The sequence below is a fragment of the Haliotis rubra genome, unplaced genomic scaffold, assembly GCF_003918875.1.
Source record: "Haliotis rubra isolate DU_JTF1 unplaced genomic scaffold, ASM391887v1 Scf137, whole genome shotgun sequence".
NCBI lineage: Eukaryota > Metazoa > Mollusca > Gastropoda > Lepetellida > Haliotidae > Haliotis > Haliotis rubra.
Window position 1 is genome coordinate 118,607 of NW_025765303.1, and position 27,288 is coordinate 145,894.

At 42.2% G+C, this 27,288-nt stretch overlaps 1 protein-coding gene across 1 annotated transcript; it reads left to right on the forward strand.

Annotated features, from left to right (window-relative positions):
- Window positions 1-1,033: 1,033 nt before the first annotated feature.
- LOC124268182 (2-phosphoxylose phosphatase 1-like) lies at window positions 1,034-17,048 on the forward strand. Its single transcript, XM_046703204.1, has 4 exons — window positions 1,034-1,120; window positions 3,209-3,368; window positions 9,466-9,924; window positions 12,256-17,048. The coding sequence occupies exons 2-4, from the start codon at window positions 3,248-3,250 to the stop codon at window positions 13,467-13,469; spliced, it is 1,794 nt and encodes a 597-aa protein (XP_046559160.1). The 5' UTR covers window positions 1,034-1,120; window positions 3,209-3,247; the 3' UTR covers window positions 13,470-17,048.
- Window positions 17,049-27,288: the final 10,240 nt, after the last annotated feature.

Consider the following 27,288-nt stretch of genomic DNA (forward strand, 5'->3'; position numbering starts at 1 on the left):
ACTGTAAATAATATTTCGTTGCGTCTGTGAGAACCTATCCAACTTGGAACTCAGGCGCTTTATTTGTATAGCATTATATCGCAATATTATGAAGCGCATGTGAGCACCTATCCAAATTCTGGCGGGTTTCATTTTATTTTATTTTCCTTTTTTTTATTTGTGATGTTTGTGTGCGTTTGCATGGCTGAGGCTGTCCCAACAAAGGAGCGTGTGTATTTACTCGAAATGTGTTGTCAGATTGGGGGATTGTACGTGCGCTTCCAACGGTTACTATTCTGAAATGTTCGACAGTTTGGGATGTCGTTTACATATGACATAAGGTGAGGTAAGATTAAAAGGGTTTTGAGTTGCGCTCAAAATTCCCGCAATACATGCATGTGCTGCTGCTGTTAATACTACAACTGCTTCTATAACGACGACGATTACTATTAAGTTGTTGTACTGCTGCTTCTGCTTCTGCTACTACTGCTACTACTGCTGCTACTACTACTACTACTACTACTGCTACTACTACTACTACTACTACTACTACTGCTACTACTACTAACTACTACTACTACCAATATAGAATGTCTTTGAACAACATTATTTTCCCTTCCACCGAGCCCCTTCTGCAATGCAAAAGCCCAAAATGAACCCTGGGTTTAGGATCTCCCAATTCTCAATGTTGTCCTATTTCGTTGCGTATATTTTCATTTTTTAAGATAAATCGTCAACGGGTTTAAATCACAATATGGTAAATAATCTATCTATATTGACGCCAATACAAATGATAATTTGCATTAAAGAGACAAAACACTAAAACAGTTTACTTATGCTGGTCGGTGGAATAATATAATAACAATTTACCTAAACCATGTTATCATTTCATGTGTATTTCCTTGCATTACATATTCATATCAGCGAGATCAGTCGAGACAGTGTCTCACATTATTTGAAGATAGAATGGATGTAGTTAGTATATGATTTGCTTGATAATCGATGTTTTAGCGGTGTGATGTAGTGTTCCCTGTTCAGAGTTATGCCCCTTTGATGGTACCATCTCACATCCGGAAGAAATAATGTGATGTTTTTCTTCAGAAATATTTGATATTAGGCACATCTTCCAACCACATTCAAGGTAGTACCCCATTAGTTCTTTGTCATTGCAAAAGGTAGACGAGTGCACATTAGTACTATTGTTTGCATTTTTCTTTTGCCATTGTATTTTTGCTGCATCATTTCTAAACATACACTCTGACTTGTCTGAGGATGATGCTCCCAAAGATTACGTGGTCTACGTCATTGGTGCAGTGTCATTGCCCAAACAATATCAGTCCTATGTTCAGTGGAAGCGCTCAAGTTGTAAAGTTGTATCAGCCGCTGAGCAAATGAGTAATCCAAATTGAAAAAATGGCGACTTGCCGTTACAACTTACACGTTCCAATGACGTGACGGTTATGTCAACATGGTCGATAGTTCAAAGTCGGGCTTTGATGATCGGTCACATTCAGTATCATCTCTGACTTTTATTATTACTTGATTTTAATTCTGTTTGATGCTCAATACTTTTTGTTGTAAAAGTGTTTGTCTGTACATGATATCATTAACATATCAGTGGCAGTGCAGTGGCAGGAAATCTAATTTTGTTCATTTTCTGGTTAAGGCTACAATTTCGTAATTGCATTTTGTGACTTGAGTGAATTAGCTTTGCTAGTGTCAGGTTGAAGTTTATCAAGACTAATTGGCATTGCAAATTTGTCAACACATCATCATGGGATCATGAATGCAAGCACAATACTTACAAAGTGATCAGTACGTCAGTTCTGGGTGTAGGTGGTGTAGCTACCCTTTTCTGCAGAACTTGATCAAAATTGTATATTTTCAGACGAAATTGGGTTCTTCAACATTAACTGATAAGAAACCCAAAATACCCAAAAGTGTTGTTTTACTGGCAAGAGGTGTTTAATTAAAATGATCACAAAATGGTGCTTGATTGGAAAGATTATCCATAGGCTAAGGATAGGTCAGGGCTAACAGGGTTCGATGTAGGGACAACTTAGAAATAGCTTACTCCTGGTGTATGTTGACATCTCGACTGTGTTGGACCAGACTAAAGCAGTGTGCACCCAAAACGGAATGTATTAACTCTGGATTTATATGTTCAAGAAACTAACATGTCAGATCCCAGACCAGGACATCAGATAACACTGGGACAACATACAGGGTATTGTAAACAATGTATATTAATTAATTTCAAGTCTTGGTGTTGTGTGAAAAACTCAATAAGTCAGTCACAGATTTTGACATGAATTTGGTTCATGTAGTGATGAATAAATTGTCATTTTTTGCCAGTATCAGGCTGCATTAGCATTATATCTCCGAGGTTTTATTTGTCATATCTCTATGGCAACTTAATATTACAATTACATAACTTACCCTCTTGATTGGGTAGGGATTGAAATGACAATAATTGGAGGCTCTTGCCAATTAACACAATTCAGCTGCACTCAATAAGCTGTAATGATGCCCAGAAGTATGTCCTTTGAAAAGTTCGTGAATTATACTCAGCCTAATATTACATCATTTAGACATACTTTAATAATATGAAGTAGATATATCCCTATGTTGTATGTATAAGCTGTATCCTTAAGCCATGAAAACCTCTATGAACCTGAAGGTGGCACATCTCAAGCCCCAATACTCTATCTTTTGGTACAGGTCTTATGTAATATGTAACCAGTGACTAGTTGACAGGCTATTATTATGTGATAAGCAATGAGTCTAAAAAGGCAATATGTCAAACAACAAATTTTTCTGGAGTTAAGCAGATGTCTGAACATAAAATGTTGTTTGTGATTATGTACAGAAGGTTATGCGAAAACAAGCAATGTTCTACCATTCACTGTGTATTTATACTTCATACATTGTCAACATGCATTTATTACACACAGCATGTTTACCAAATAACAACCTCTATAATTCATCCTTTATCTTCTCAAAGGGGTGGTGGGGTTGCCTGTTGGTTAGAGCATTCATTTGCTGAAGACCTGGGTTCGATTCCCTACATGTGTAGAGTGTGTGAAGCCTATTTCTTGTCACCCCCTTCCATGATATTGCTGGAATATTGCTAAAATAAATTGTGTAGAATATCACTCACTCTTTCTACTCGAAGCCTTCCCAGAACATGTTATAGATGGTACCATGTAACTGTTTCAGTGTTTTCCAGGTGTTACCATGTGCTGAAGTGTGTCGACCAGGGCATGTGATGCTGGTCACCCGATGCTGTCACTACACAGTATCTCACACGATGGGTCGGTGTTCGCTCCGCAGACTGGTCGTGATCATCGCGACCCTGTCTGTCATGGCGACCATCACATTTTTCATATGTAAGTATCTCACCATATTTGAACAATTTCCTTCTTAAAAGGCAGTGAGTCTCAATGTCCAGTAGAAATACTTTTCCCCTTCTGACTTCAAGTAATATTTGACGACAACACATTCTCTCAGTTACCCATCTAGTCGTAAACATATTACAACAAAGAACTAGTAATGTTTAATGAAAATTGGTAAACATCACCTGGCTCTAAAACTGAAAAGGGGCTCAATGGTTAAAGCGTCCGCTCATCACACTGAAGGACCAGGTTCGATTCCCCACATGGGTACAATGTGTGAAGCCCATGTCTGATTTGCCCGCCATGATATTGTTAGAATATTGCTAAAAGCAGTGTAAAACCATACTCACTCACTCTCACTCACTCTCACTCACTCACTCACTCCTCCCTGGAAAGATTTCATATTGGCGTATGAACATCAGAACTACTTGAAAAAAAAAGAACGATAGCTCTATTCCAGTTTGACCTGTGAAGATCCGGAGTAGAATAGGTCTTCAGCAACCCATGCTTGCCACAAAGGCGACTATGCTTGTCGTAAGAGGCGACTAACGGGATCTGGTTGTCAGGCTCGCTGACATGGTTGCCACATGTCATCGGTTCCCAATTGCGCAGATCGATGCTCATGTTGTTGATCACTGGAATGTCTGGTCCAGACTCGTTTATTTACAGACCACTGCCATATAGCTGGAATATTGCTGAGTGCTGCGTAAAACTAAACTCACTCACTCTATTCTGGTTTGATTCCAGTGGTACTTAATATCACTGAAGCACACATAATTTATAAAACTTATCCTATCTCACGGTATGCACCTCTCTCTCTTTTCGTCTTCGACCTATATGTGGAAACGTGCTGTAGGCTAAGTTGAATCAAAACTTCTTGTCCCCTGTACCACCTGACCTCTGCCCCCACTCCAATAGCATGACCTGTCAATCATCTCTATAAGCGTGCAGTGCGCTCAGATGATCATGTGACGTCCCCTAGCTGTCATTCTCTTTCTTGTCGCTACACCGACTGGATGTGTGTTGTTCTCTCAGCTAGACATTATTTGATTGTCAAAATGGATTAAATCGAATTGATGGTGCTATGGTGGGTGCACTTGGTGAAAGCGTTCACTCTCATGCAGTGAGTGCAGTCAGTTTGGCGCTTTCAACCACAGGGATCAGTTCGGCGCTTCAACCTATATGCTTCCAATGCGGCGCTTTGTTCCAGTTCGGCGCTCTCATATCTTCCTTTGGTGACATCAGGCATGACGGCAGTATCCAGTGCGGCGCTTTCAACACCTTTCCCGTACCTTGCACCACCTGTCTATGAACCACCTCCTAGTTCCAGTGCGCCGCTTACTACCAGAGTGGCACTTGCTGTCCATTCATCACTTTGCACCAATGTCTCGCTCTCACAAAGAGAAGAAGAGACAAGTGCATCATTTCACTCCAGTTCACCGCTCTCGTTCGGTCCAACTCATAAGCCATATGCACCGCATTCGATTGGATCAACACTTCAGCCCAGTGATTCAGCCTAGTGAACTGTTTTTGATTGGAACACCTTTCAGTCCAGTACACTATTACTGTATGGTAGGACGTTTTAGACAAATGCACCAGTCCCGATTGACTCAGTGCTTTAGATCGTGAATGCGGCCGAACGCGATCACCCTGCCAAACCAGATCATTTGACCGAACCGGATCACAGTACCGAACCAGATCACTTCTTCGATCGTCGAACCAACCTAGATCTCGGAATCGATCCTGATCGCCGCACCATACCAGATTACCACTCCAACAGTATTCGCCGATACAACAGTGTCAGCATTCGCCGAATCATCTGGTTACCTCTATGCGCATACTATCATCATGACTTGTTTACTAGTTCGCACAATACGGTACCTACAGTGACTTTTACTACTGCAGTTCTACTTCAACACTTCTTCCAACTTCGGCGTTGATACCTCATTTCTACAGTTTTTACTGGTGCTCATCTTGGCTTCGGGGTAACGCTTCCTGCTTCTACGGTGTCTATGAACAGAACAAGCGTTCACTCCAATGCGCCACTTTCATTCAGTTCGGCACTGCAGAGTGCACCTTGGGTTTTGATTAGCTCATCTCTACACAACAATGCTTTCAGTCCAGTGCGACGCTTTGTCCCAATGCGCCGCTTTCATTCACTTTCTGGTTATCTACTAGTGCGCGATCATTATCCAGAGTGTCGCTTACTACTGCTCTCTTATGTATCATCGCTTCCATCCAGTCGCGCTCTCTTATGTATCAACGCTTCCATCCAGTGCGCCGTTCTCTTATGTATCAACGCTTCCATCCAGTGCGCCGCTTCCAGTTAGTGCATCGTTTCGGCTGGTTGTACAGAGGTAGTAGTATGTCAGTAGCGCAGGCCTCTACATTATGGCGGTGATTGATGATCCCGGATTTAAGATTCCTCCATCATCTACCATCCGATCTTCGACTTTGATGAATGATTCTATTCAACGAATCTACCCTTCGACGTAGATATCAGCTCTACAACCACCCGGTTTGACATATTTGTCCAGAAACTTGACGATGTGAAAGGAAGGGTGCTGAGGTTGACGAAACAGACCACGATTACACCCAGTGATACACCACAAAGCTGCTACGAGTAGTCTGTATACAGTAAAAAGACTTAGGGAAGCGTCGTACAATATTCCTGAATATCAATGCACAGTTTCTGCGTGTGGTACCAGCTGTGATGCTTGGTCAAGTAGCTAGCATCACTTTACCCAGATTATATGGGTTGGGATTCGCCTGGTTAATTGACGACCGTGTTGTCCAGTTTTTGTCACTATTGCATTGTATGTAGCATTTGTAATGACGGACTACTGTTTGTTTACCGGAGACTTTTGATGATACAGTGACTATGAAGTGCCCTGACAGACTTGTCTTGGTCTCACGAAGCAGATACCTATCCCAGCCTTTAATTGCCAGTGATGATGAACGGTGCCATTCCCGGTAAGAGTCAGCATGTTGAGTTTTGTCAGTCATCTGAGAGAAACAGTTTACCGAGGGTGTCAAACAGAATCGCCCGAAAGCGCTTTCATTTGGCTAGGGTTACTCAGTTTTTAGCTTAAGCCCTCAGTTCAGAGGCCACTGCAGCTATGTCAGGACTGTCCGCAAGCATCGATTTTACTACCTTCGTTTCCTGGGGTCACTTGTCTTTTTACCTCCGCCATTCCATCAACATTACGAATGTTCTGGTAGATTGACAATCCCATGCCTCACATCTACTAACTTTTCACTCCATCTGGCGGACCAACACTTCATTTGGCGAACCATAGGGCCTGCATCACTATGTGTACAATGTGAACGATCCTGTAGATTGACTGACAATCTCCATGCCACAAACCTACTATTAAGCACTTCTTCAGTATTGTCATGCTGGCCTGACTAATCGAATGTATCCTATCTCAGGAGAGATTCCTTCTTCAGTGGAAGTAGTTGCTAGACCTTCTGATATCAGCTCAAGCCCCAACATACAGAGGCCATCTCCTACTTCGGCCGATACAGCGATTTCTACGCCCGTATCTCGAGTCCGTCAACTGAATCCGAAGGAATTGAGACACCTTTCAGAACCGCTTCGTCCAGTCCTTCAGTGGTGGCTCGGCGAACTGAATGTCTGCACTGGAGTTTCTATGGTACCCCTAGTGCTTTCGCAACCCAAGATTCTTCGTCAGTTACAAGACCTTTTTCTGTTGATGTCAGCTCAAGTTGTGACTCTTAGGGGACAGCTTCAACTACGGCTTCTCCAATATTTTCTGTGTCCGCATATCAGGATCGGCGAACCTCACGCATTGATCTTTCTTTCTCCAGTGCTCCATCCCGATCTCCAGTGGTTTTTAAACATGTTGAATGTTTGCAGCGAAGTCTCTTTAAGGCTGTTTGCTCCAGTACATCACCTGTACGTAGACGCCTCTGTACATGGGTGGGGAGCTCACTTTCTCGATCAGCAGGTCTCCCGCAGACCGCGCATGTCACATCAACGGTTTCGAGCGCAGGGCAGTGATTCTTGCGATCACTCATTGGCAACACCTGTTACAATCAACCAAGCTTTTGATTCGATCGGACTATGCTGCAGTCGTGTGGCACATCAATCGAATGGGATCCATGGGGTCTCCTCAGCTTCTTCAGTGGACACAACAGTTTTTCCACTTAGTGGACTCTCTCAACATCACAGTCCAGGCCAATCACATCCCAGGGGTGAAGTACATCATTGCAGATTCTTTGTCTTGTCGCTAAAACCAGTTGCCTGGACAGCCGGACAGACTTTCGCCTTCCCACCGCTGTCTACTATTCTGGGCCCTGACGACACCGAGGATCTCTCCCTATGTCCTGTCCGGACTTTACGGGTCTATTAGCTGCCTCCAAGGACCGTCGTAGGTTACGCAAGATACTGTTTATTTCTCAGTCACCTGCCTCATCTACAGAAGTCTCTCATACCACACTGGCATTCTGGATGCGATCTACCATCCTTCCTGCCTACGTCTATGCTGACCTTCCTCCTCCTACTACGGCCAACCCTCATGACACAAGAGCCTTGACCTCTACGATGACGCTGCTGTTCCCTTCACGTCATCATGAAGGGTTGTTTTTGGAGATTGGTCTTTGTCTCACCCTACCTCCGGGATCTGTCTGTCACTGACGTGGAAAGTCTTCACCAACTGGGTCCATTGGCTCTGGTGCAGCAGTTGTTGTCGGCTCGCAAACACAGATAAGATGCAGTTCCTAGCTTCGTGTAGGTCTTGCATTCTCTGTATCATGAAAGATATTGTTCCTATCTTTCTTATTGGTATGGATTATATTTGGGCTTAGACCACCTCATACCCACTGTCATACCCATGACTTGATAGACTGAGAGGCTAGTCTTGTGCTACATGCAGAGATGGTCAACATTCCACTTACTGACCTCTACTCTCTGAGCAATTACGTCTGTGTAGTGTTGATTTCCGATTACCTGCTTGGTTTTCGAAACGTTCTGCTCCTAAGTCCGTTCTCACCTATGGTAAGTTGGGGGGATTGGTACTGAACGTTAAACAAGTTGAGCAACGGGCTGTTCCCTCTTTCACCGCCTTCCAGCGTGTGTCTGTGTGGGATAGTTTCGAAGCAGGGACTGTCCAGATTAAGGTCTTCGACTTTAATTCACTGGGATCACTTGATAAATCGTGGGGAGGCAAGATCTACTTGCCAAACTGCGTCCTTTTGTTTGTCAAAAGTTTCGGCTGAAAACCACATTATTTCGGGACCGCCCACTCCCTAGAGTTTTTGTGCTGTGTCAGCTAAGGGGTTATCAAAAGCAACCCATCACAAGTTCAGAGTTAGCACATCGGGAGTTGGTGCTTTCTCCTGGCCTCCTTGTGTTATGGGACCTCACGGTTGTAGAGTTGACACAGGATAATCTGCGGCCCACCAGCCAACCGTGGGATAATGCATACCGTGAGATAGGATAAGTTTAAAAATTTGGAAATTTTGACTATAAATTGTATATTTATATACTTATCCTATCTCACACGATGGACACCCAACCGACCTACCCCACATCACAGATTACTGGAAGCTCCAAGACGAGAATGACAGCTAGGGGACATCACATGATCATCTGAGCGCACTGCACGCTTGTAGAGATGATTGACAGGTCATGCTATCGGAGTGGGGGCAGAGGTCAGGTGGTACAGAGGCCTACAGCACATTTCCACATATGGGTCGAAGACGAAGAGAGAGAGGTGCATACCGTGAGATAGGATAAGTATATAAATATACAATTTATAGTTAAAATATTGTATTGCTGGGGTTTTTTTTAATGAAGATATATATTTTTCATGATTTTGAAAAAAAATTCACATAATGCCATAAATGATTTAAATACTCAGGAATATTTTTATCAAAGTGTCATTATGCCATTCTGACTGGTTTGTCATATTTTCACACATAACTTTCATTGAGATTGGAATGAGTCTTCATGGAGGTTTGCCCAATGCACATTCAGATAACCTTTTAAGAAAAATTGAGATATTTTTTTTTTTTTGACAACAATTAAGAGAATCTTGTTAGAAGGAAACTTATCAATGTGTTTCAGATTCCCTCAGTCTGGATTCCCCCAGTTTTCCAGGTGTGAAGCAAGGTCAGATGGTGAAGTTGCGAGCTCGGCAGCGGCAGTCAGAGGAAGGCATGACGTCCTTGATGGAGGAACCAGATTCAAACACTGCCAATAAAGCACTTCTATTCCAGCATGCTCAAGAAAGCAATGATGGAGGTGTTCACGGTATAAGAAACAAAAATCTTGATGTAAAAATTTTGAACAGCAATGTTGTGCGAGAGAAAACTCCTTCCAAGGGGAAGAAATCCAACCTGGTGGAGAAGATGTCGTGGCCAGACAAGAGGAAGGGAGACAAGGGGAGACAAGTTGCTAAAGTCCACAATTCCAAGCATAGATCTCAGAGACTGGATGAGTTCATGGGGGTGACAGATCCTCTTGTCGTGCCACGGATAGCAGAGTATTGTAACCAACCTGTGAGGGAAGTCCGGGGACGTGAGGGTGAGTACACGTCAGACAAAGAGAGTCAGGTTAGTTTAACAAGTAATATAAACATGGGAACTAAGCTCAAAGTGATACAGGGTGGGGTCTCAGGCGACTTAGCCACCACACATTTTACAGTGGACTAAAATCTTAAAATTCAAATATTCAAAGATATTATCAGAAAGGAAAACACAGACATCATCATTCTAATCTAAATGTATGACAATGAGAGCTACCAAAATGATGTATTTTTTCTAAATAAATGGGCGTTGGGGTAGCTTGTTTGTTAAAGGGTTCACTCATCAACACCCAAGGCCTGGGTTTGATTTCCCACATGGGTACATTTCTGGTGTCCCCCACCTTGATATTGCTGGAATATTGCTAAAAGTGGGGAAAACTAAACTCACTGACTTCTAACTAGGGCGGTGGGGTAGCCTAGTGGTTAAAGCGTTGGCTCATCACGGCGAAGACCCGGGTTCGAATCCCCACATGGGTACAATGTGCGAAGCCCATTTCTGGTGTCCCCCGCAGTGATGTTTCTGGAATATTGCTAAAAGCAGCGTAAAAACCAAACTCAGTCAGTCAGTCAGACTTCTAACTAAAATGTTCATCTGTCCTATGTCAGAAAGTCATGTTTTCATGAGTAATATATCTTTTATTATGCTTGTTTCACATTTGTGAATAATATTTTCATCATTATTCATATGATTTATGCAGAAAATATTTTAATAGTAATGCTGACAGTAGCTGTCTATCTTTGCTGACATTTTAGGCTGATAGGTACATACACAGGCTCAGAAGAGTCTAGAGATCCTGTTGTTTTTTTGTTAATATTCTCAGGAAAACAACCTAGCAGCAGATTAATGCTGCCCCATTGCGTTTATCCACTTGTGAATATTTGCAAAATTCATGCACATTTCATAAAAAGACTCAATAGGTGCTTTGGTCCATGAATATGCATTAACATGATGAATATGCTAAATTGTTACGGTTTGTTCAACTATTTTGTCTGTTTACATATAAACCTTGTTGACCATCTGTATAGCCAGGAAGTATATAGGCCTGGCCTCACCAGTAGAGGGCGTAAATCATACATGAAATGGGGCTCCCATGTTACACATACTGCCCGTAACCATGGTTACATTTAAGATTCTTCTTCAGAGGATTATTTACAGGCCACCATGACGTGGCTGGGATATTGCTCACTGAGCCATGAAACATTTACTCACCCCACTCTATTCCCAGAAATACTGCATATTATGACACAACGATATATGTCAGGGTAGAGATTGCGATCTGTATTTCTAGCTTTTAAGAAACGTTCACAATTTCTCAACTGAATTGATGCAATGTGGTATTTTATCATATTTTATCTCATCTCTTATACATCATGTTCTATGTTCTATGGCCCCTTTACTGAAATAAACACAGTTTCACTGGAAACAGTGTTATATCTGAATAAAATGCATATTATTGTTCAGCAAAGAAAGTGTCTTTGTTGTTTGCCCACAGATCAGTCGGAGTTTCTACCATTTGAATTTGAAATGGTACTGGTAGAATCTCTGATTGTACCACTAGAGACTCCGATTGCAAATCTCTACAAGAAGGATCGGAGATTCTACCAGTAGGGACTCAGATCGCAATCTCTACCCTGGCATATATATAGAACAAATTTCTGTGAGTCAAATTGGTAAAGGTTTTCAAATGGCATTTAGAAGTGAGACACATGAGGAAGAGAGTTTTATGGATGTCAACTTCTTCTATGAGGAACATAACAAAGAAGTTGACTTTCATAAAACCCTCTTCCTCAAATTGGTAAAATTGTTAATATTTTCACAACTGGATTTCATTATAAAGTTCTTATTTTCCTGAGTGAGTTGGGATTAATTGGGTTTAATTACTGACATTTGCAGCAGTCGCAGTATTGTGGTGGTGTGTGGTCCTGTGCACAGAGCTGAGGTCACAAATCAGTTGAAGTTAAGCAACATCGAGCTCGGACAGTCCTTGGATGGGTGACCGTGTTTGGCAGCTTGACTGCCTCACAACGAAGCACATGTGATACATGTGGTCTCACCTTGGGCAAGTGTTCAAAATTGCCACTGTTCACCCAGCAGAAAATGGGTACCCGGTTAGATAGTCATGTGACTATAACCTTCTAGCACCTAACAGGCAGCTTGGGTTATCCGGGGTAATAAGAATCAGATTCTGATTAAAGCGCACGAGCAAACACTTGGTGTTTGGAGACTGTGCGCTATAGAAGATGACTTATCATTATTATTATTATTCCAGAGCAGATCAAGATAATGCCCTGTGATTTACACAACTCATGTATTCCTGTTTCATCCCCAGGTGAAGCTCCTCCTGGCTACTCCCTCAAGTCGGTGTATCTCATTGTACGGCACGGAGACCGATCCCCAATGGGAAGCTTCAAAAACTCACCAAATCCCGTTCTCAGCTGCCAGCATGATTCATCCAAAAAATTTGACATCCCCAATTTTGACAAATTTGTCTCAACAATGCAGTATTACCAAACTCGTCTCCATCCCGGAAACACCTTTCCTTTCCATCTGTACCCTCGCTCACAAACATGTGATAGCTCAGAACTCACCGGACAGGGCTCCTTACAGCATCTGCTAACTGGCTGGCACCTTCATGAGCGATATGTCCAAAAATGGCGGCTGTTCTCAGAACCCTTCAGCCCAAGCCAGGTGTATGTAAAAAGCACTGGCTATAGTCGAACATACCAAAGCGCAATAGCTCTTCTCTACACATTCCTCCCTGCTTTAAATTTGACTGATTTGAACATCTTTCGGTCTGATAATTTGTTTTTCTGTTCAGAGAAATCGTTTGGACATTCCTGTTCATGTCCTGTGCTGAGACAATACAAGAAAATGAGTGACGGAGAGGCGGGAGCGTATGATAGGAATAACACAGATTTAAAACGGGTTCGACAATATATCGCTAATGTTTATAATATAAAGAGACAGGAGTTGCCATGGCTATGGTCAATGATAGACACCCTCATGGCATATGCTTGTCATAAGATTCCTCTCCCTTGCAACAAGAATAATGACTGCATAGAACCCTCGTATCTAGCAGAGTTGTGGCATCAGCTTGATTTGCATGGTGCCAAACTAGATGAATTAAATTCATATCAAAAGTATGCTCGTCTGGGTATTCATCCATTGCTGTATGAGATTAAACAACATATGGTTCTCACCACAAAGAAGAAGGCAAAGGTCAAGTTTGTTCTCTACTCTGGCCACGACACAACGGTCAGTCCTTTGGCCACTGCCTTAGGAATTGGACATGGGCGATGGCCAAAGTATGCAACGAGAATCGCATTTGAGTTGTATTCAAGAGAAGAGCCGAAAAAACACCACTTTCTGCGTATTTTGATAAACGGTGAAGATGTTACGGCCAAGGTCAGCTTCTGCAAGGGCCAGGCAAAGAGTGGATTCTGTAAATTGAAATATTTTGTTGAGTTTGTTCAGAAGGAGAATTTATCCTTATTCAACGGTAAAACATATCCTCAGGCCTGTGAGCCGACGACAACAAATTAAGCTGTTTAAAAGTAGATCATATGGCAGTTTCCAGATGTCTATTAGTGCTGTGAATTAATCATTATATTCACCGACATTGAAAAGACATTTTGTTCTTGCTATACAGGCGATGTATTTTGTTAATCAAGAATTACTGTGATTGTTTTTGAAGTGATTGCAAGGAAATCTGTCCTGGGTGATAACACCCGCTATTCTTATGAGCTTTAGCATTTCATGCTTATATCATGTGGGTGTTTTGTTGTCAGTAAGACTCTTTTGAAAACTCTGAAACCACACTGTCCATGATGCTGAAATACTGATCCGAGCAGAGATGTTTAAAAGAGCTCAGTGAGACTTCAATTTGCCCTTCAATTTGCCTCATTACTTTCAGCATGCATTGTTTTATGTGGACATAATTTAAGACCAGGCATTACATTTTATATGAATATTTATTATTCTACATATAAGGTGAACTTTTACCTAATTCTTGTGTAATCATAAAACTAAGTAGCTTTAGAGTGTAACCTTGTCATCTAGAAACTTTTTCCTGAATATACTGACTCATCTGGATAACCGGACAAAAAGGTATGTTTTACATACTATGCATATTATGAATTTTTACAGTTAGGTGAATTGATACCATAACAAGCTGCTACATGTCAGAAATAATTAGTCATGCTAAGTATTACATAGAGGATATTTCATAGTAGTTGACACAAACACTGTTTATCATCAAGTAGTGTTATTATTCTTTTTTATCAGTGGCATAAAGCCACACATGAAAACAATGATTGCAACCATTTTAAAATATGAAATAAACAGTTATGTGACCTGAAAATATAGTTTGAGAAAAGTGTTTCATATTGATAACGACAGTAATGAGGTATTTTTTATCATTTTATATATTTATGCTTAAAAAAAAAAAAAATTCTCTCTTTTTTTAATTAACGTGTAAATTTTGGAGAGTTAGCAGCCTAGTAAATGAAGTTAGGAGCAAGGAGAAATCATTGAAGTACAATCTCGTCACCCCCTCATCAGTACTACTTGTCTTGTGGTTAAAGCATTCGCTCGTCACGCTGAAGACCCAGGTTCGATTCCCCACATGGGTACAATGTGTGAAGCCCATTTCTGGTGACCTCCATCATGATGTTGCTGGAATATTGCTAAAAGTGGCGTACAATTAAACCGAATCACAATAAAAACTCATGAAAATCGAGGTTAGAGTTGGTCTTCAGCAACCCATGCTTGTTGTAACCAGCAACTAATGGGATCGGGTGGTCAGGCTCGCTCTCTTGGTTAGAATGATTAGATTGATGCTCTTGATGGTAATCACTGGATTGTATGGTCAGGACTTGATTATTCACATACTGCTGCCATATAGCTTTAATTCTACTGAGTGCAGCATTATACAACAAACAAACAAAAAGTACTTAAACCTCTTGTATATGTATTCAGTCGTTGGTTTTTTTTGTGTGTATTTGGTGTTTGATGAGGTTATGGTAAGGTCATATTTTTTATTTATTAAATATTGATCATGTTGATTTCCAAGCAACATGCCATCAGTTTCGAAAGATGTACAAATTGTGGCCTTTTTGGTGATTGGTATTTTTACATTGCAGTAAGTTGCAATTTTTTTCAAGCATACATTTGTTTCAATAAAAGCATTTGGGTAAGATTCACTACAGTGAAGGCTAAGAAGGGTTGTTAAGAATAAGATTAGTTACTATGGCTACATTGGGAGACTAAACTATGGACTTTGAGAATGTCTGTTCCAGTTACACTTCATATGGGCTGATTACCTTTTTCTGAATGGGCATTTGTATTATATTTGCAAAAGAAAACAATATTGATAACTAATTTCTTCTTCTGTAGACAAGTCACACAACAAAATTTTATGGTGATTAGGTCAGACCAATTTTATTTCTCGTTTTACAGATTTCTGTCCCCCCAAAATCTAAAGGCAGGAGGGAATGAAAATGAAAATGAAAATCACCAGTGAAAGTAATATTCCCTTTAAATACTAAAAGTATTTTACTTTTGGCAATATAAAAAGTGTATATGGGGCAAAAAACAATCTAAAAACATTTTCTTGCACGTTTTCATTTTTGGCCAATAAAAATATATACCGTAAAAACAATTTTTGAGCGGGAAACTTAATTTTCATTTTTTTTCTTATTCTTGAAAATATATGACCGGCGGATCCGTAAAACAATAAATAAAGTTGGTGTGGCCTTAGTGATAAAAAAACAACGACACCACAAATATGATTTTAACAAATCAGTCACATTTTCGCTTCACTTCAAATTAAATTTTGTCAATTGACACACAAATTTGAAACAATTACATCCTTAACTCTTATGAGCTAAATTGATACTTGAAAACCAAATGTACTTCATAAAATATGTTAAATTTGGATTAACACTTTCTCAAAAAGTGTAGATTCTAGTACTTTTTTTAGATTAAGTCCCATACAATTTGAAAAACTGTACTAGACTCTGTACTTCACTGAGAAAGTGTGATCCCAAATGTAACTTGTTACATTTGATCATTTTCTAGGTGACAATGTGTTTTCACAATTGTACTCAGACTGAGATTGGTGTCTGTTATTTTTGTCATTGTTTCTCGTTCTGATGACTTGTAAGGTGGGAAGAATGTTTTTGTATTATTTATTTTCTTCACACCAAATATTTTAAGACATCTGTGTTATATCTGTGGCTTGATGTGATTCGTATGAAGCTTGACTGTTTGGAGGATTATGTGTGTAGTGTTCTCAAGTGTACAAATGGGCGATGGGGTAGCCTAGTGGTTAAAGTGTTCGCTGTCACGCTGAAGGCCCGGGTTAGATTCCCCACATGGGTACAATGTTTGAAGCCCATTTCTGGTGTCCTCCGCCGTGATATTGCTGGAATATTGCTAACAGCAGGGTAAAACCATACTCACTCACTCACTCAGCACAAACAAAATTACAAAGAACAAGTTTTTGTAATCACTTGGGGAAAATAAAATCATGTGAGACATACTGGTCGTGAGACTGGGACTGAAATCTGTGAATTAATTTCTGTGACCTTTTATTTGTGGCTGTTTCTAAAGGAAAATTGTGAAGTGGGATTGTTTATACATGAAATTAACGCAGAAGGGTTTGTTGTGAAATTTGAAGATATCAGTATATATATTGTCCATTTGTTTCTAATGACGAAAGAGTGCTGTTAACCCATTCTAAGTCACCTCTTGCCAATTGATGCAGAATATGTGGCATTATTTTGTGTTATCATCAAAACTGTTTTTGTGTATTCAAAATATGTATTTGCATTTCGTTTCAGTTTTTCATATAACATGCATTTAATTTGTCTGTTTTCACAACAAAACATACTGAATGAATTTGATCTATTTGTCCCGTTTCCTCCAAGTTATTTCCAGTTTGTTTCTGGTTGTAGTGTTTTGTATTGCGTGTAGTTCATGTCGGAACTGTAAACGACCAGTGCTCTTTATGCCAGTTGCATGTTTTGTTGTACTTGTTTATTTTTTCACTATGTATATTTTGCATATCATTTTGTGTATAAAAATGTTGGAATTGAGTGAAAATGTGACAACATCCTGGAATGTGTAATTTCTTTTCTTTGGGGAAAGGTACAAAAAAACGTGCGAAGACTAAAGTTTGATCTTCATTGTCTCATATACACTGCACTGCAGATCCAAGGGGTAGATTTATTCAAGATTCCTTTCAGGGGCGCTAGGGAAGCTTTGTGGTCCCTATTTCTTCTGACATGTTAACTGCAACCTCAGCGAACTTGGGAATTAGTGGTGTCCCTGAACAACCTTGGGTATAATTTGCATCCCTCAACAAACATTGGGTATAATTTGCATCCCTCAACAAACTTAGGTATAATTTGCATCCCTCAACAAACTTAGGTATAATTTGCATCCCATAACAAACGTGGGTGTTATTTGCATCCTTCAACAAACTTGGGTATAATTTGCATCCCCCAACAAACTTAGGTATAATTTGCATCCCTCAACAAACTTGGGTATAATTTGCATCCCTCAACAAACTTGGGTATAATGTGCTTCCCAGAACAAATGTGGGTGTTATTTGCATCCCTCAACAATCTTAGGTATAATTTGCATCCCTCAACAAACTTGGGTGTTATTTGAATCCCTCAACAATCTTTGGTATAATGTGCATCCCAGAACAAATGTGGGTGTTATTTGCATCCCTCAACAATCTTAGGTATAATTTGCATCCCTCAACAAACTTGGGTGTTATTTGCATCCCTCAACAATCTTGGGTATTATTTGCATCCCTGAACAAACTTGGGTATAATGTGCATCCCTGAACAAACTTGGGTGTTATTTGCATCCCTCAACAAGCTTGGGTATTATTTGCATCCCTCAACAAACTTGGGTATAGTTTGCATCCCTGAACAAACTTGGGTGTTATTTGTTTCCCTCAACAATCTTGGGTATAATGTGCATCCCTCAACAAACTTGGGTGTTATTTCTTTCCATCAAAAAACTTTGGTATAATTTGCATCCATCAACAAACTTGAGTATAATTTTTCGAATTCCTGGATCCACCTCAGCACTATGTTCTTGCATCAAGTGGATACACTACTTTCTACTAGTCACCTTGAGAGTTGGAACAATGTCCAACTCATTTTTTATATGTTAACCTGGGTAGGATAACATAATACATTTAAAATATGGTGTGGGTCAATAGTTTTTATTTTATTTGGATTGGTGTAGTTAAAACTGGTGTAAGTGTGGAATGTTTAATTTGTTTAAAGTAACATAAATGAATTTACTTCTGCCAGAAAAGGTTTTATTTTCTTGTCGGAGTCTTTTTTTTCAGTTTTAACAGGATATAGTTATTGCATTCAATACCTCTGAGCAATTACTATTTAAAAGGTTTACCATGTTGACAGTAACTGTTTTGAATTTGTTTGGCTTTTGTGCTTAAACTTTTGTAATTTATTGAACATGGACTGAGTGGGCATAAAGATATTTTTTTAAATTTCTTTTTATTATGACTCTCGACTCCTGTTGGTTGAAACTGGAAAATATTTATTGGCACAGCTGATCCTATGTGTGGGAATGATGAAGAGAGGGGTTGGCACTTGATGGTTCTTGAAGCTGATTCTTGTATACCAACATTCCAGCAGTCTACACAGACAGGTAGATGCTCAGTTCATCCTCCATGATGCTCTGCCCTGTCAGATGAATTGTTTCTGTGGTGTTTTCAAATACTACCAGCAGTACTTTTAACACTGTCTTCATGTACACCACCAACCACTACGCCCTTACACCACCAACAACCACTTCTACCCCACACACATTTCTGGTGTCCCATGCTGTGATATTGCTGGAATATTGCTAAAAGCAGCGTAAAACCAAACACACTCACTACGCCACAACACCACCACCATCACCACCAACACTTCTACCCCACACCACCACCAACCACTTCTACCCCACACCACCACCAACCACTTCTACCCCAAACCACCACCACCACCACCAAACACTTCTACCCCACACCAATACCATCACCACCAATCACCATCACCACCAACCACTTCTACCCCACACCACCACCACCAAACACTTCTACCCCACACCACTACCATCACCACCAACCACCATCACCACCAACCACTTCTACCCCACACCACCACCACCAAACAACTTCTACCCCACACCACTACCATCACCACCAACCACCATCACCACCAACCACTTCTAACCCCACACCACCACCATCACCCACTTCTACCCCACACCACCACATCACCACCAACCACCATCACCACCAACCGGCTTCTGCCCACCACCACCATCACCACTTCTGCCCCACCCACACACCACCACCATCACCCACTTCTACCCCACACCACCACCATCACCACCAACCACCATCACCACCAACCACTTCTACCCCACACCACCACCATCACCCACTTCTACCCCACACCACCACCATCACCACCAACCACCATCACCACCAACCACTTCTACCCCACACCACCACCATCACCATCACCCACTTCTACCCCACACCACCACCATCACCACCAACCACCATCACCACCAACCACTTCTACCCCTTACCACCACCATCACCCACTTCTACCCCACATCACCACCATCACCACCATCACCACTTCTACCCCACACCACCACCATCACCACCAACCACTTCTACCCCACACCACCACCATCACCACCAACCACTTCTACCCCACACCACCACCATCACCACCAACACTTCTACCCCACCACCACCACCATCACCCACTTCTCACCCCACACCACCCCACACCACCACCACCATCACCACCAACCACTTCTACACCGCTACCATCACCACCACCACCATCACCACCAGCCACTTCTACCGCCACCCATCATCACCACCATCACCACCATCACCCACTTCTACCCCACACCACTACCAGCAAATGCAACAATCACTACTTCAACTACCACCATCACCACCAACCACTACTACATCCACCATCACCGTCACCACCAACTAGTTTAACCACCCTTGTCACCACCAACCACTACTACACCTCCACTATCCACAACAACCATGACCCCAATCATTTCGACAGAGCCACCAGCACATTCTAAATATGCACTTTCTAAACCAGTTTTCTCTTAACACCCTCTAAATTCCTGATGCACTCTCTAAACCAGCTCGGAGTCAGTATAATGTGTCTGAGTGGGGTATTCATGCTTCACTGCGGCGTGGTATCTCAGTGGACTAGCACTATAAAACCAGCTTAAGTCTAGGCTAGTACAAGCAGCCGCACATACACATACACGTGCATGCACGTCCTCATATGAGCGAAATATTCTCAAGCACGACGTTAAACCCAATTTCACCTCACCTCACCTCTAAACCAGCAGGGGCGGTGGGGTAGCCTAGTGGTTAAGAGCGTTCGCTCGTCACCCCGAAGACCCGGGTTCGATTCCCCACATGGGTACAATGTGTGAAGCCCATTTCTGGTGTCCCCGCCGTGATAATGCTGGAAAATTGCTAAAACCGGCGTAAAACTAAACTCACTCACTCACTTAAACACCAAGCTGACATGTTAAAGAACTAAATACTGTTCAAAACTGTCACTCACTCACCCACTGCACCTCCACATGGATCGCCTTCACATCCCACAACACAATCCCAGTGTGAAGCATACCTGTCTTGTGCATACTGTCTGTATATACCGGTTAATCGGAACCAAAGACAAGCTTTCATGTTTTCCTTTCACCCTGTTTGTGTACATACCTGTATCTTGTGCTTGCATAATTATATATACTTGCTTCAAATGAAATAAATGTTGATAATAGCCCACATGACTTTGTTTTAATCGTCATATCACATGCCATTTTACTTACAAAATGACTAAATATCCAGACATTTGGACTGTCGCTGTAACTATGGAACTCGGGTGAGAGAGAGACAGAGAGAGAGAGAGAGAGAGACGGTAAGGATTATTCATTCAAGCATAGCCTGCTACAATACATAGTTAATATACACAAAGTACGATGCTTTTTTGTTATATCGGCCACCCACATGGGTTATGGGAGACATTCTGCATTAAATATACAAAACACTCACCTCACCTCACCTCACCTCACCTCACCTCACCTCACCTCACCTCACCTCACCTCACCTCACCTCACCTCACCTCACCTCACCTCACCTCACCTCACCTCACCTCACCTCACCTCACCTCACCTCACCTCACCTCACCTCACCTCACCTCACCTCACCTCACCTCACCTCACCTCACCTCACCTCACCTCACCTCACCTCACCTCACCTCACCTCACCTCACCTCACCTCACCTCACCTCACCTCACCTCACCTCACCTCACCTCACCTCACCTCACCTCACCTCACCTCACCTCACCTCACCTCACCTCACCTCACCTCACCTCACCTCACCTCACCTCACCTCACCTCACCTCACCTCACCTCACCTCACCTCACCTCACCTCACCTCACCTCACCTCACCTCACCTCACCTCACCTCACCTCACCTCACCTCACCTCACCTCACCTCACCTCACCTCACCTCACCTCACCTCACCTCACCTCACCTCACCTCACCTCACCTCACCTCACCTCACCTCACCTCACCTCACCTCACCTCACCTCACCTCACCTCACCTCACCTCACCTCACCTCACCTCACCTCACCTCACCTCACCTCACCTCACCTCACCTCACCTCACCTCACCTCACCTCACCTCACCTCACCTCACCTCACCTCACCTCACCTCACCTCACCTCACCTCACCTCACCTCACCTCACCTCACCTCACCTCACCTCACCTCACCTCACCTCACCTCACCTCACCTCACCTCACCTCACCTCACCTCACCTCACCTCACCTCACCTCACCTCACCTCACCTCACCTCACCTCACCTCACCTCACCTCACCTCACCTCACCTCACCTCACCTCACCTCACCTCACCTCACCTCACCTCACCTCACCTCACCTCACCTCACCTCACCTCACCTCACCTCACCTCACCTCACCTCACCTCACCTCACCTCACCTCACCTCACCTCACCTCACCTCACCTCACCTCACCTCACCTCACCTCACCTCACCTCACCTCACCTCACCTCACCTCACCTCACCTCACCTCACCTCACCTCACCTCACCTCACCTCACCTCACCTCACCTCACCTCACCTCACCTCACCTCACCTCACCTCACCTCACCTCACCTCACCTCACCTCACCTCACCTCACCTCACCTCACCTCACCTCACCTCACCTCACCTCACCTCACCTCACCTCACCTCACCTCACCTCACCTCACCTCACCTCACCTCACCTCACCTCACCTCACCTCACCTCACCTCACCTCACCTCACCTCACCTCACCTCACCTCACCTCACCTCACCTCACCTCACCTCACCTCACCTCACCTCACCTCACCTCACCTCACCTCACCTCACCTCACCTCACCTCACCTCACCTCACCTCACCTCACCTCACCTCACCTCACCTCACCTCACCTCACCTCACCTCACCTCACCTCACCTCACCTCACCTCACCTCACCTCACCTCACCTCACCTCACCTCACCTCACCTCACCTCACCTCACCTCACCTCACCTCACCTCACCTCACCTCACCTCACCTCACCTCACCTCACCTCACCTCACCTCACCTCACCTCACCTCACCTCACCTCACCTCACCTCACCTCACCTCACCTCACCTCACCTCACCTCACCTCACCTCACCTCACCTCACCTCACCTCACCTCACCTCACCTCACCTCACCTCACCTCACCTCACCTCACCTCACCTCACCTCACCTCACCTCACCTCACCTCACCTCACCTCACCTCACCTCACCTCACCTCACCTCACCTCACCTCACCTCACCTCACCTCACCTCACCTCACCTCACCTCACCTCACCTCACCTCACCTCACCTCACCTCACCTCACCTCACCTCACCTCACCTCACCTCACCTCACCTCACCTCACCTCACCTCACCTCACCTCACCTCACCTCACCTCACCTCACCTCACCTCACCTCACCTCACCTCACCTCACCTCACCTCACCTCACCTCACCTCACCCTCTGTTTCCCTTACTTATTGCTAGCTTGTACGAGTTTACAAGAGATGGTCAAGCTCGGCCACTCCATCACTACTTCTGGCATGGATACTGTTTCCCACAGTAGTCAAGCCTAACATTGTTCCCAAAAGTCTTGGATTACCGCTGAACAAATCTGCCAAGACAGGTGTATTTACTTGATATGCCATGTTTTTTTCCAAACGCATGTGCAGTCATTGTGTCAGATTCATAAAACAGTCATCATGCCACTAGTTTCTCAGATGCCAAAAAGAATCAATTACTATCAAGTTACTTTACTTTGTAACTTGATACAATAATTAAGACTAAAACAAATTAACGTCCTTTAAGTTTCCTTTTGAAAAAATGTCATGTGAAGAATATAATTCGTAGTAGTAGTAGTAGTAGTAGTAGTAGTAGTAGTAGTAGTAGTAGTAGTAGTAGTAGTAGTAGTAGACCCTTCAAGATCCGGGTTAAAATTGGTTTTCAGTAACCCATCCTTGTCGTAAGAGGCGACTAACGGGATCTGGGGTCAGGCTCGCTGACTTTGTTGACACAAGTAATCGTATCCACCGCCATATAGCTGGAATATTACTGAGTGCGGCGTTAAACAACAAACAAACTGTACACAGGCTCCTGACACGTGTCTCCCCTTTCGACTTTTATTTTGGCATATTTTTTTGTCTTCCAGGCTAGGATTGCACATTTGTCAAGTCCAGCCCTTCTACGACGCAGTTAATAATTCAGTGGAGAGATGTGCCTGGAGGGATAAAGTCTTTTACAACTACAGTGCAGCGGGTTCTGTTCCATGGAGAATCTTCGTGCTTGTAGGACGCAGGTTGGATAGGTGTGTCTTTTATGCAGTTGTATAAGTGAATAAATGGGTTACACGAAAAATATGACATTTCAGAACGCTTGGAAGTGCACTTAAGTAAACATATCACGACTGGTCAGGTTTACCTGGGAACTAAGTGGGCGATGTGGTAACCTCGTGGTTAAAACGTTCGCTCGTCACGCCGAAGACCCGGGTACAATTCCCATACATGGGTACAATGTGTGAATCCCATTTCAGGTGTCTCCCGCCGTTATATTGCTGTACTATTGATACAAACGGCGTAAATACTCACTCACCCACTATGAACTAAATCCTGTTGGAAGCTGATGGGAGTCATCTATTGTTTTTTTATACATCAAAGCAATTCTTAAAATACCCGGATCAACAGATCTAATACTTTGTTGTTTTTTTGCGTTGAAATTAACGGCACATTAACATCTAGATTCAGAGAAGGAAGGAAGCAACAAAAAGATGTCATTTCAAAACACGAGTTTTTGGTCAGATCTCTCCTTCCTAGACTTATAAGAGTGAGTGAGTGAGTTTAGTTTTACGCCAGCACTCAGCAATATTCCAGCTATATGGCGGCGGTCTGTAAATAATCGAGTCTCGACCAGACAATCCAGTGATCAACATCTTGAGCATCGATCTGCGCAATTTGGAACCGATGACATGTGTCAACCAAGTCAGCGAGCCTGACCACCCGATCCCGTTAGTCGCCTCTTACGACAAGCATAGTCGCATTTTGTGGCAAGAATGGGTTGCTGAAGACCTATTCTACCCCGGATCTTCACGGGTCTACACTTGTATGAATATCCATTACAGTAGTTAGATGTTGCCACGGTTCTCAATAGTAGAGAACAAATCTTTCCTGCGATCTCAAAATGAGCCACATTCAAGTACACGACTTTTTAGGCCTTCTTGTTTGAACATCCGAGGGTCACAGAAGTCTTCCATACTATGTGACTACCCTCCTGGCTGGTTTATGTGACAAGGAAGAGTATTATCCTTGTCACATAAAAACTGCTAAAAACCGTCACACCCACCTTCCATGCATTACCTGGAGTGATTTCCCATTTTACAACGCAGTTTCAGCATAAATAAGTTTTGACCGGTTCAGTCGTATGTGAAGGTAAAGTATACTCACGACACAGAAATAATTACCTTAATTCATTAAGTCCTGTAAGCCTTCATATTAAACTTATCTTCTCAACAACAACTTGAGCTTTCGTGTGAAAACCCTTGTCTCAATTGCAACCGACTTCAGTTATAACTCTTGTTTCAACCGACTTTTATTTTCATGATATAACTCTTGTTTCAACCGACTTGAGTTATGGGCAACTTAGCAAACTGTCTGTTTGAAACAGGTTCACAGGTTATTTACCACTTTTTTAGATCACAATGATCCATGGAGTGATTTCCCATTTTGCAATGCAATCCTAACATGAAGAATATTTGACCTAATGCGGACTGGTTCAGTCGTATGTGAGAGTAAAGGATAATTTTGTCACAGAAGTAACAACCTTTCATTAAATCCTGTAAACTTATCTTGTGAAAACCCTAAATCAGTTTTTCACGTTATAACCCTTGTTTCAACCGACCTGAGTAACTTTACAACCTGCCTCTCTGAAACAACACTTGTTGTCACCAGCGTTATCAGTCAAGCTGCGTCACGCATTGCACTTTGGTCAGTGTGTCATGGGTGTTGCTCGTGGGTTCGAATACCGGGTCGCCCCAAATACGACGCCCTTTCTCTCTCTCTCTCCCCAACCTTTAAAAAAAAAACAACAACTAAAAACAACAACAAACAAAAACAAAAACCCGAACAAAACAACAAAATGTGTTTGTATCGTTGAAGTGGTTAAAAAGACAGATTTTGCATCGCTCTTGAGTTTGGTACTACACTTAGCCGAAATGTCATATGACTGTTACAGTGTCCTTCGATTATGATTCAAATGTTCCGTTCTTACAGCTGACAACAAATCTAAAGTAACCTTTGTTACTTAAAATGCATAAACCTACTACTACACACTAAATATCAGGACCCGTGAAGATCCGGGTTAGAATAGGTCTTCAGCAACCCATGCTTGCCTCAAAAGGCGACTATGCTTGTCGTAAGAGGCGACTAACGGGATCGGTGGTCAGGCTCGCTGACTTGGTTGACATCCTTGCCATTTTGGCGAACAATTAGTGTTATCACTATTTTTTACCTATCCATTCATTTTCACCGCTATTTTGCCTTCTCACACAGTGGGAGCTGTTTTGTTGGATAATAAAGACTTGTTATTCCCTGACTTTGAAATTTATTATGTTGACTCCGATTTTTATTTTCAACGAACCTGTTCAACGTGTATACATTTGTGATTAATTATGAATCAGTGTGTAATGAAGTTATATTTATGTAATGAAGTTATATTTCACATTGAATATATGTCTGACTTTAAAATAAAAAGGTAATAATTAAAATACATTACAGAAATAATGAATCAAACAATGTTTTAGAAATATATAACTGTATGCTGTTTGTCAAGATAGTTACAGTAATGGACACACTATAAGGGATATACCACGTCAAGCAGCATCGCCTCGGGGATCTGTCAGGCATTTCATTGTCAATCGCCACCATACCGTACATGTCGCATAGACTAATAAATCCACTCACTGAACAATGGGTCACTGTTATGCCTCTTGTCAATTGTCCTGACCAGTGTCGATCACTGTTACATGTACATTGTGTACTTTGTATGGATAACTGACAGATATGATTGACAGCCATGACGAAGGCGTGTACGTCCATGTATATGACACTGACGGGAATGGCTGGTGGTGGTCGAAAGGGAAGTTGGATTTCCCTGCTAATGTACTGAATATTGTAAAGTTGAACTGTTCACATGCTACCAGAATTGTATTCCACTGTGATCTAGTATTATTTGGTATTTCAGAATCCTTCCACAGTGATGCTCAATTTGACTTGATAATTTTACTAGCTAAATTTCATATCTATAAATGTAAACTTACAAATCGAATACCACATTTACCCGTATTTAAAAAAGAATGGAAATATTACCGTAAGATAGGAAAAAGTAGATTTTATACCAAAGCAAAGCTTCAAGAATACAATAACAAATGGAAAAAATATGAAAATCTTTTTCAGGAGTAAATATTGACAATGTAAATTAGTTTATCTCTGGTTAATTCATCTATAGTATGAATGTGTGAGTGAATGTTGTATTTATGTGTAAAAAACAAATCAAATAAATGTTTATATACAGTGTACATGTCTAATACAACTCTAAATTTTGAATTCAGAAGCAATTTGAACACCAATGTAACCCTACATGTTCGTTTGCATAATTATATAGATATCATATTGCAACAGTGAGGAGCATGACAGTATAT